The 12,270-nt window shown below is 41.4% G+C and overlaps 1 protein-coding gene across 1 annotated transcript; it reads left to right on the top strand.

Annotated features, from left to right (window-relative positions):
• Positions 1–6,537: 6,537 nt before the first annotated feature.
• Positions 6,538–10,425, top strand: kics2 (KICSTOR subunit 2). The gene is made up of 3 exons (XM_084345661.1): positions 6,538–7,130; positions 7,676–7,964; positions 9,252–10,425. Exons 1-3 carry the CDS (start codon positions 6,899–6,901, stop codon positions 10,069–10,071), a joined length of 1,341 nt encoding a protein of 446 aa, XP_084201787.1. The 5' UTR covers positions 6,538–6,898; the 3' UTR covers positions 10,072–10,425.
• Positions 10,426–12,270: the final 1,845 nt, after the last annotated feature.

Here is a 12,270-nt window from a genome sequence, read left to right as displayed (position 1 = left end):
TGACAAATCTGACGAGTGTTCGTAAAGATATGATGCATTTTTAGATCAAATACATTTTGAAGAATCTGAATGAAGAGACAACTCTCAGAAATGTTTTGAAACGTGTGGCAGCTCTTAGAGAGAGCCGGAGTCACGCCACTGTAGCAGTCCAGTTGTTTGAGACTTGCTATCTTTCTTTGTTTTGGGCTGATTTTCAAAAATCCCTCTGGTCTTATTGCAGGTGATTCAGATCACCTGTGTGCAGGTGTGGAGACTGACTCCTGATTGAGGAGTGGAAGCAGCTTGGGTCATTTCCCTCCCAGCCAATCAGGGTGTGACGACGCCCTTTTGTGAAGGCTTAAGAGAGGTGGGGATGACACCTGACACCCAGGTGGCTCTGACCCTCAGTCTGAACCTCGTCCCCTTAGATTGCAGCCAGAACAATGTGGTAGGTTAGGTCACCTGTTGTTGGGCTTTATTTTATTTATTTGAGGAGCCAAGTCGCTTTTTTTCGGCTTGTATCCATCGAGCTGGTTGCTTGTTTTCTCTTGTGTTTTCTTTTCACCCCTACAGTCGCGTGATAAGAATCTAAGAATCAGATTTTCGCTGTTTCCATCACTCTTATTTTGGCTTGTAGTGAACACTGCAGGAAAAATGGGTCTCCAAACTCTTTCTTCTTACATATAAACTGCCTGCTAGACTCCCAAAGGACACAGGGTCATATAGGAGACAATAACCTCCAGACACCACAGTACCGTCATGACTATAAGTCTGACGAATGACCCGCTCAGATTGATTATAGGGAAAATGAGTTCCACTCTTTCAGGATTCCTGGAACTATATCACAAGCATCATATACTTCATGTATGCCATGTAGTGTAAAGCTGCGCATAAGATGCTGCCTGTAGTTCGTGATCACATGCTGGGTGACATCTTTGTTCGTGGGAGCCGAGGAGCACAATCAGAGCTCTGTCTCAAACAGCTTTCACATGAGCAGTCTGCTCCTTCAGTGACATAAGTCCTCCACTGGAAACATCTCAAGACTTGTGAGAGCCGTGCGCTTTCTTTAACTTATGCTCCATTATTGTGCAACATACTGAGACAGATGGGTGATAGAGCGGTGTGTCACGCAGATGAAGTTCATATTTAAATACTTTCCAATGTTAAAAATGTCCAGTGTTGCTGACATGAAATGAAAATAACAGCTGTTGTTCTCCGTAAGGTGTACACCACAATGCAGCTCTGTACTCCCCCTCTGTCTGAAACGCTGTTTTAGTTCCTGTCTCTCTAAGCCCCGCCCCTCACAAATACCCAAGTTGCCTCTGATTGGTCAGCTCACACACGCCCGAGTCAACATCGCTCACCGCGTCTCCTGTCGGCTTTGTCGTGTTTCCAGTTTCCAGTTAGCTTCACGTTTTTCACTAACGTGCAAAAAGGCATAAATTATGCAAATGTGTGACATGGTGATGTGGTGTGATGTCACAAAGTCATGGACTTAAAGGCGGGGCTACTGACGAGGCGTTTCAGGAGCAGTGATTTCTGTGGGAGGGAGGAGCTCTGGCTGGCGCAGACTTGGCCTTTTAATCTTTGGAAAAGATATAATTTGTCCAATAGTTGACTACAAAACTAATGACGATCCCATCAGCCTCAGCTGTGTTTTCTACTGACATCATGGAGCTAATAACAGATATATGGACACAGCGATTGAGGCAGAGCCCTGTTAATTCCTATAAAAGCTGCTTTGTGTCGCATCAAGTCAAACAGTTCTACTTCCTGGTGTGAAAAATCGTTTTAAATTGCAAGATATGGATCATAAATCTCATGTAATATCTTTCCTGCCAGATCTTTAAATCGCTTTTCTCCGCTTGAGGAAAGTTGAACACATAAATATCCTCCATGGATCAAAGGTTTATAATAGAAAGAGTCATAAATGATCTTGTTTGCAGTTCTTGGTGTCCTGTGAACAGTTTTACAAATGCTTTTTGGACTGCAGGGTAATGTTAAGCTGCAGTGCCACGTGTGGCCACTGGTTGAAATTGGGAGCAAGGCTGAGCGGTGGCGTTCGATCCAGGTTTGGTTTAAATCTATAACTTCCACACTGTGCGGCCCGTAGAGCGTACGCACAAGAGACTGCGGGTTTAGCGGCTTACCTGAAGGGAATAAAACAATTTAATGCTGTGTCTCTTCTAGACTTTCCCAAATGTAATCGGACCAAATGGATCAAATTCTGATGAGTGAAACGTTTTGCCGGGCTTGTGACGCCAAAAAAAAGTGTATCCAGCGTTCTGCAGCTGCTTCTTTCACAATTGAGCTTATTAAGTCTTTTCAGGCACCGGTGCACAGATGCCTAAAATCATGCATAACATTAAGCCTCAATTTAATTTAAACATGTCAAAATCTTTCAAATATTCACCAACAGGACAGTTGTCATGAACTGCTTCCATCCCAGGCTGCTAACATGTTTATTTCTGCTGTAAATTTTTGCATTTTAACGCAGGCTTTTGTGGGTTTTGACTCACTTTTGGAAACTCAAGTTTTTGGTACCTGGATCTTGCGTTGACTTAATTTTACAGCCCCTGGAGGCTACTGCTCGGTGGAGAACTGCAGACTGCAAAAACACACTTGACCACAATTAAAGTGTGTCCACAGCACAAGTGTCAGACATCACCGTGTTTTATTCCCTTTAAAGTTCAGCTCTATAACTCCATCATGACTCGGTGCCTTAAACCAGACAGACGAGAAAAACTGATTTCACGGATTTGTGTTTTGTGTTTTGTTTGGGCACAGATGAGGATTTAAAGGCGCGATCAGAGCGCTAATTGGTCTGGAAATGTTATTAAATGCACAATGTGTGATTAAAGAAAACACCATTCAAATTCAGACCGCATGTTTCAGTCCTGAATGACTTAGTTGTCTTTCAATGACACAATCTCAGCATTAGATCAAACTCAATTAAGCATGTGTTAATCAGGCATTTATTTATTTTATATATTAATTCAGACTTTTTCAAACCTGTCAAACAAATCTACATAGATCCAATTTATATACTTTAACATTATAATGTTATTTTTACAGACACTGACTGAGATTTACACAAACTGTCCAACGTAAAAATTCTCGATATCAATCTGAAGATAATTTCTGTCCTGATCTGCAGCACTTTTCTCAAAGGTAAATAAAAAAAAATATGGTTCTATTACAGCATGAGCAGAAAAGTTAAAATACCAGCAGTCTATTTAAAAAAACAAAATGTGACATTTACTGAAATTACTGCAATCCATGAGCACACACAGACATAAATACAGACACAAACTCAGATGCAGCATAGAGAGAGAGGGAGGAAGAGACGACATCACCTACCAGACAGGGAGGAGCGGAGGAGAGTGAGGCTAAGTGAGATTTGTGCTAATTTTAAAGCAGTTGACAGTTTCAAAGACGAGCACAGACCCACCCCTACAGAGAGAGAGAGGGAGGGAGAGAGAGACATTGGGATATGATAGCATGCATACATCAGAGGGAATCATTGGAAATGTATTTGTTGAATGTTTCCTATAAAATCACCGTTAAATCCTCTTAGTTTTGTAGGTATTTTTTAAAAAAGCTCACATTTTCTATCTGATTTTGATTTTTTGTTTCTGCCTAAACAAACTACATAAACAAACTATTTTTGTTTTCACGATTGAATCAACTGAATAAACAAACTGATGTTTAAGAAACAACACAATTTCACACTTTTATTTTGTTTATATGTGGCGGACCCTGCCACCTTCCTAGCTTTGGACTGTGTTCTGGGACCTTATTTTCCTCTGAGAACAGCTTGTTTATTCAGTTATGGAAAAAATGTATCATCACCTCATTAATATTGTAAATATTAATGAATATTAATAGAAACCAAAACTACATAGTGCTCCTTTAACGATAGAGGAAGCAACTAATTCAATCCAGTGTTGTAAAAAGTACCCAAAACTAAGTCACACTTGTGTTAAAGTAAAAGTATCGTGTTAAATATTCCATAAATAAAAGTGAATGTCAGCCGTATGAATAGCATTAAGTAAAAGTGCAACAGTATTTGATATTAAATGTACTTAAGAATCTAAAGTTCAAGTAAAAGTAAAGTATTTAGTGTACACATATGTTTTCAGTATACTGTAGGTTGATTGATTATCAGATCCGATAACTTGTAACTTGTAACTTTTTTTAATCATTTTCAATAATAAAATTGAGGCAGGGGTTGATGGGACTTTAGGAGCTGAACAGCGCTGGTTGCTCTCCTCCGCTGTGTTCTGCAGCCCGGGCAGCGGAGCCGGCGTCCCGAGGGGAGCCACTCAAGCGGTGGGAACAGAGCGTGGGAGGGGTCCTGAAGGATCCTCCTCAGTGTTTGCTGCTCGCACACGGTGGAAAGTGCTCTGACCGGCAGGACAACGATTTCAGAGCAGACTTTGACTGCTCTGCAAAACGCAAACTAAAATAATGAGCCTGCTTGAAAATGTGAGGAGGAGAAAGTCCAGATATTTGTGTTCAGATGTAGGGAGGGAAGTCAAGATGTCAGAAAAATAAATACTGATGTAAAGTACAGATACAAAGTACACTAACTAAGTATTTGTACTTTATTACTTCCCAATTCTGGGTGCAGAGGTGATCAATCAAGAAAATTAGCTGTCAACAATTTTAATAACTGATTAATAATTTAGAAATGTATTTTAATGAACAGAACTGATTATCTACAGCCATTTTGTGGCTCTGCGAGGGTGCTGTTGCATTTAAAATGGTGTCGTCAACGTACATTTAATTTATAAACATTGCCAAAGAACAGTCTGTGTTCTACCGCTGAAATAATTTGACATAATTTTGAAACCTAACCAGACATAAACCAGACATCTAACACCTAATGACATATTCTCACTTGATACATTTACCAGTTTTTCTCCTGTTTTAGCCAAGTTTACCGCAGCGCCTCAGTATGATAACATTTGTTGATCAGCACTAAACACAGAACAGCTGAAGATGACGGGAATCCAAAAGGTTTCTAGGAATTTTGAGAAACATGAGAGACCGACCGAATCAATAGATTAAGTTTTATAGGGTCAAGGCTGAGAGATTCACAATTATGCTATTAATGATTATATTCACTCTCTTACAAAGACTTATTGACATAATCATCATGTGACAGTGTTTATTCCCACCAGCACATGACAGATTTATCTGAATGTTTATCTGTTGATTACTAACCGGAATCTATAACTCCACAGAAACGTCCTCTGGAGCAGAAAAAACCTCACGGGCTGCATGAAATGTCAGCAGGCAAACCCAGAAAACCACCAATGTTCAAGGAGGCCTTCCACGAACACCATATATATTTTTCACATATTGTTTACAAATGTGTGTGGAGGCTGAATCTCAATTAATTTGTGAATGTGTATTTAGATTATCAAGGTGACAGCAGGCTGTTTTTCTGACATTTTAGAGATGCGTGGTTCTCACAGGACAGCCACACTACAACGATGCATTGCTGCAGATAAAACTATCAAACAGTATTTAAGTAGTCGAAATGAGCACAACCTTAAAAATCTACAGCAGTAAAATGACACATTAACACCCAGAAACATCAGATATACAAACACTGACATCAATACTTTCACTTTTTATACTTTAAGTGGCCAGTTTAAGTAAAACCTGGACCATAGTTTTATTACAGCAGTTATCAATCAGTTACGATCAAAATATATTAGTATGTGTGACTATGAGGAACTTCTAAGTGTTTATGAAACAGTGTTGTGATTCCTCTGATGATTATAAACGACCTGTAACAGCAAACAAGACCATCAGCGAACATACTGCTAATTTTAATAGTTATTATTAATTCTTGTGCTCAGGTCTGATCACATACATCACATATAGATACATTACCTCATCGCGATCCATCCTGTGGTTTCTCCCTCACTCACTTCCAAAACAACCACCGGCATGTGCTAGCAAAGATCTTTAGGACAGCAGACGCTGGTGTCGTTACCACTTTTGTCAAAAGGGGGCGCTAGAATCAACAAGAACTGAAAGTTTCTCGAAGTCACTTTAACTTTTTATTTGTCTATTTCATCGATAAGAACATTGAATATTTTAATGATATTTAGACCTCTGAACTGGAAATGTCCCCGGATTTTATTTCAGAAATCTGGTCACCTGACTGTAGGTGCAAAGTTAAATGTAGTTATTTTGGTTCTCTTGACCTTCCGTAGTGTTCACGTCTGTTATAGCCAAAATGGTGTCGGTTGGTTAGACAGTTAGATAGATACAGGTGCATTTATAAAAAAATATATTGTTGTTTTTAGCTCATATTGAAGGCATTTACTGGAAATCCCTACAAAGGAATATGTTTTGAACTAAGCTTTTTCAAGTAGCTGGGAACTTTAAAACAACAAAAAACAACTGAAAATAAATAAATAAATAGAATTAAATTGCTCCACACAGCTTGTCCGACGAAATCCACGTCTCCAGAAGCCAGGAGATCCCAAAATTATATGAAACAAATGTATTTAACCCCTTTTAAAGATGAAACTTTGACTGCAGCTGCGAAGCTAACGTACGTATTTTGGTGCTCCTGACTTTCCGTAGTGTTTACATCCGTTACAGCCAAAATGGCGTCGGTCGGTTATGTAGTTAGGTAGAAACAGGCACATTTTTAAACATTTTGGTCGTTTTCAGCTCATATTAAAGGCATTTACTGGCATCTCTCGAAATGGATACGTTTTGAAATAACGTCGAAGTGTTTTAAAGTCAGTACACTGCATGTTTCGGTTGGTAGAATGAGATTTTCTTACCGAGACGTCAGACTGTCTCATTGCTAGCTAGCACGGTTAGCTGTTAGCTAGCCCGCTAGCAGGCGAAGGCAGCAGGTGCAGTCAGCGGGAAGTATCTCTGAGCCATGACAGAGGTGGAGGAGCTGCGGCCCGTTCCCAGGGAGCGGGCCATCCTGGAGAGCTTCTTCACGCAGCTCGGCATGTTTTCCTTCGACCGGGCGAAGGACTACGTGGAGAAGGAGAAGGACAACAGCAAGAGCCACGGGGCCATCTGGGCCGCGCTGCTGGCCGCTCTGGCTCACCTGGCCGCCGCGGAGAAGGCGTACCACAACATGACATTCCTCGGACAGAAAATGGGTAAATTAGAGGAAGTCTGGTGGTGTGACTTTGTTTGCATCTTGGCGTTATGTCCCGTCATGACTAGGGAACATAATATGAATAGAAAGCAAAAGTAAAATCGTATCAAATCCCATTTTTTAAACACTAAAATTAAGCTTTACACACGTTATGATAAGCCAGCCTTCGTGGAGGCTCTGTAAACTGTCACTAATAGATTTATTAATGATTTGTTAATGCTTTAAATTGGTATCACAAGAATAAAATGTTAACCCGAATAGATGAGAGATCAAACTGTATTTTAGCCTGAAATGTGTCTGAAACGTAATTTCATCATCTACCACTTAATGTGACAATACTTGTGTTATTGTGCAAATAATAAAAGTTGAACCCTGGTCAATGCTTTCTATCTTCAGTGATAACAACGTGAGATTAAGGCACGTTGACAGCAACATTTCCAACAGCAGATGGAGCTGTAGCTCATGGATGCTAAAAAGGAAAAAGTCACCCATTTTCGTCTCATTGTGATACTGTAAGCATGATATTTTCTTTCCCTCTCTCTGCAGGCGGTCAGTCCTTCTTCAGCCGCAAAGACTCCATCCGCACCATCTACACCTCCCTGTTCAACGAGCTCAGGAAGGTGGTGACGATGGGGCGTCACAGCCAGCCGGGCTCCGCTCCCTACCTGGAGGACCTGCTGTCGCACCTGTCGGAGCAGCTCTGCCACTTCACACAGGCCCGCATGGAGATGGCCGACCTGTACGAGAAGATGCACTCGCTGGGCAGCCAGAAGAGCATCAACTCAGAGGAGCTGGTGACCACGCTGGAGGCCGTCCTGCACAAATACAGCACCAAGTGTGTATAATAATGTCCTCCAAGCAAGAAAATGTAACTTACTGGGGATTGTTGAGTCTCATCCACAGGTTGTCAAGAAGTCGGTATTTGACCCCTTGTGGGTAAGGCTCAATGATCAACTATCTTTCTCTGGGAAGTTACATTTGTTTTCTTTAAAGTCATATTTTTAAGTTAAAAAATCAAGTATATTGTCCCAGTTTCAAGTATTTTCAATGATTGAATTTACGAATTTTATTGCAGAATCGTCATTCTTCCTTGTTTCAAGCTACAGAGACACACATCTTTACTGCAGTGACAGGTTTGAAAATATCTTTAGGACTGGATCTTAAAATAATACACCATCAAAGAAGACATGTTCCAGCCTAAAGAGTGTTTGATACATTTAAGGATCATATTTAAGTACCTTTGCTTAAAGGAAAAGGTCACCCAAAAGTGAAAATTCAGTCATTTTCTACTCAGCCCCAAGCCAAAAGTTTTGCACTTAGATTTGTACATTTCTGGAGCTTCACAGCAAAACAGCATTGCAGCATTTTCCTGAACAACTGAGGTAGCAGGGGATTTATTTTTAAATGTAAAGAACAACCAAAATATACATAAAATGTCTCCATACAGCTCGTCTGGTGTAATCCAAGTCTCTACAGCTATGGTGAAGATTTCATCTCTTAAAGTGTGTAAATAACATCTTTTCTCTTGGCTTCTAGAGACTTAGATTACACCAGACTAGCTGTACGGGGCCATTTTATGTTTATTCTTTGATTGTCTTTTAAAACACTTGTTCCATCATTTACACCTGGTTCAGTCTTGAAAAAAACCACAAAGAAATTAGTGAGATTAAAGAAAGAAGCTTGTGAAGGAGAAAGTGACATATTGGGGTTGGAGGAAAAAACTTTCTGCAGACGCAGGATTCCGACTTTTCCCCGGAGACGTGTCAGCGGAAATGTGGGCTGCGACTGTAGCAGGAACACAAACTGCACGGCTGAGCTGTTGACTGAGCTGCAGCAGGTCGCAGTCTGACGCACCACACATCACTGATGTGACCGTGCACTGAAGGGTGAAGGTGATGCTCTCGTCTGCAGAAATATATGGACCCAAAATACAGAGTGTGTGTGTGTGTGTGTGTGTGTGAGTGTGTGAGAGAGAGAGAGATTCACACTTAATTGCAGATGTATTCTCATCACGACAAAGAGACAGCTGCTTTCAGGTCACTAGAAAATTAGGTCAGCTGCTGTCTTTGTATTCGTTTTTGCGTGTCTTCCTGTACTAACATGGTCTTCCTCGCTCCCTCAGGTTCCACCACCCCATCCTGGGCCGTGTGGAGGAGGGCTTCCAGACGGAGGTGGACGTGGTGACCCAGTTACTGCGCTGCCAGGCCCAGGTCTCAGAGTGGAGCTTCCTGCCCGCTCTGCTCAGCCTGCACGGCGCCAACTCCAAGCTCATCGCCTGGGGTCTGCTGTTCCAACGGCAGAAAGAGACCCGCAAGCATCTATTCGGAGGTCAATCCCAGAAGGCCGTGCAGCCTCCTCACCTGTACCTGTGGCTGCAGCGCTTCCAGGCGATGCTCCTCGCCAAGTTCAGCTTCTACTTCCACGAAGCTCTGAGCCGGCAGACGGCGCCGGCCGACATGAGAGCTCTCACTGCCCGCACCACGCCAGACTACCATGGCAAGATCAGCTCCTTCATCCGCAAGCACGACGCCAGCAATGTGTCTCTGGTGTTTGACAACCGCGGCTCAGAAAGCTTCCAGGGCCACGGCTACCACCACCCACACTCCTACAGAGAGGCACCTAAAGGCGTGGAGCAGTTCCCCGCCGTGGTGTCCCTGCCGTCAGGAGAGCGGCCGCTCACACACTGGCCGAACGTCATCATGATGATGGGGGACCGCGCCGCGGAGCTCAACACTCTGGACAAGGTGGTGCACTTCTACGACGATAAAGTCCAGAGCACCTACTACCTGACGCGGCCCGAGCCTCACTTCACCATGGTGGTGATCTTTGACGGCAGGAAGTCGGAGAAGGATCTGCACATCGCCGCCTTCCTGCAGGAGATCTCAGGATCGCTGAGAAACTCCAAACCCTTCAGCACGCTCAAACCCGGATCCAAGGGCTGAGCTACAAACCAAACCGGCAACGATGGAAATCATGATGAAACTTGAAGATGTTTAAATTCTGCATCTTATTTAGAAACTGTTTCCTGTGGTCCAATCAGCTGTTCTTCTTGTTGATCTGAATCTCATTTTGCTAAAACACTTTCCAGACCAAAGAAACGCACGACTGTGAATTTATTTGACTTTCTGATTCCAAGGCAACAACAGGACGACAGCAGTCTTTGTTTGTTTGAGATTTATCGATGATTTTAATTATTTTGCATCATTTACTCTTTTAACATGCTTTCTTTTTACTTTTAATTAAGTTTATACTGACTGTGCTTGTTACAATTTAAATAAAGCCTTGAGATGATTACACATCCAGCCTCATGTCGTTGCCAGTGAATGATTTGTTTATTAATTGATTGGTCAGTGGACATAACCTATAACAGATAAGCTTATTTGTTGGCTGATAATAGTAATATATAAAAGAACTAGAATTTGTTAAGGGCTCTCAGTCAAAAATGTTTGGTGTATTCTTTTATAAAAATGTTTTGTGTATATATATTTTTCAGATTTCTTAAACCTCAAATACTAATATAACTTTCAGCACCTAAAACCCGGAGTTTGGCTGTAATTTTGTTTATCAATAAATCATTAAAATAACAAACCAACTGTTTGCTGCTTTTCTGTGTTTTAAAGTAGTTATAAATACTGTCGGACTGTTCGTCAGACAAAACAAGAAAGGTGAAGATGTAAAATGTATCAGATGATTGAGGTCGACATTTGTTTTTACATTTTGACACATTAAAATACCAAATAAAGAATCGATTGACTTGATGCATCAATAATGAAAATTAGTGTCACTTGTATTCTGGGTGTTTTTTTAGAGCTGGAAAAACAAACCTAACATTTTTTATATCACCTTGGTATCAACTTACTAAAACGTATTTTCTGAGAAAAACTACAAAAATGTCCACACACGAGAGAACGCTCCCCTGAGCCTTTATTACCTCCACGTGACGTTTAGGTTGAGGCCCCTCTTCAGACGTAACATATCAACAACTAGCGTTAGTTTGGTGTATGTGTCGGGGCGGCAGACATTTTAAAGCTACCACCGAGCGACCTCTGTGGACGAACGATGACTTTGTTTTAGAGTCGTATCACCGAACTACAGAGCAGCTTTCTGAAATTCATCCTCAGCACTCCAGTTTTCATTTCGTGGTTCATCCAACTGTTGACAGTCTTCTCACTGTTAGTCTTGTGTGTTTGGCATCAGTATTAAGCTGAGACTGTTTGATAACCAGTTAAAAAAACACAAAGTTAAAGAAAGCAGTGGTTTTTACAGAACACACCTGGAGGTTTATTGAGTGTTCAAACAAAAACATTTAGCGACATTTCATGTAAAGAAAGGTTCAATCAGTTAATGACTTGATGCTAATTTATTCTCCGATTTATTTATAATATAAATACAACACATTGATACAATCCATTTGGCTATATGAGCTCATCTTTAGGAAGCTCAGTTTTTCAAATACAGCAACACTAACAGACGAAAACCATTTTCCTTTATTATGAAACACATTCAAAGAAACCTCCGGACCTTTTTGAGTTAAAATGCACCAACATGTTATGATGCTACATGCCAAGTACACGATCCTATACATCAAAGTGCAATGTCACAATGGGTTAACGCTAGAATTCATAATTCAGTAAATCTACTAAAACACTTTATGATTATTTCATTCAGAGTGCTGCTGCTCTTCGTTCAGGACATGCGTGAGTGGATTCACAACTCCCCAAAAAAGACAAGGATTAAAAAAAAGGCACTTTCACATACACACACACACGCGCGCGCACACACACACACACACACACACACACACACACCATATCAGCACGCCATGTCTCATGTTTATCACCACACACACATCAGTTACCAGCCCGGTTGGAGGCCACATTCAGTGTGCTGTTCAAGTGTTTGTTTTTTTTTGGGCGTTTACACACAAAGCCCCACCCTGTTAGCTTATTGTGAATTTAAGGTTAACTAGTGACTTCAGTGACTTCACAAGCAGGTAAACCATTTATCACACACACGCACGCGCACACACACACACACACACACACACATAGAAAGTGGCATGCTTTTTTTTGCACTCCCCCCAACTTGCACTTGCGTGTTCTGGCACTCAAGGCAGGCATGAATTATCTATCATCTATCAC

Source organism: Pagrus pagrus (assembly GCF_965226575.1).
Source record: "Pagrus pagrus genome assembly, chromosome: 23".
NCBI lineage: Eukaryota > Metazoa > Chordata > Actinopteri > Spariformes > Sparidae > Pagrus > Pagrus pagrus.
This window is presented reverse-complemented; position numbering and strand designations above follow the sequence as displayed.

Bases quoted from the DNA above. Each gene is read 5' to 3' on its own strand.
- kics2 (XM_084345661.1), top strand. From the start codon at position 6,899: ATGACAGAGGTGGAGGAGCTGCGGCCCGTTCCCAGGGAGCGGGCCATC. The intron at 7,131-7,675 runs GTAAATTAGAGG...CTCTCTCTGCAG, and splicing joins ATTCCTCGGACAGAAAATGG to GCGGTCAGTCCTTCTTCAGC. The intron at 7,965-9,251 runs GTGTGTATAATA...TCGCTCCCTCAG, and splicing joins CTGCACAAATACAGCACCAA to GTTCCACCACCCCATCCTGG.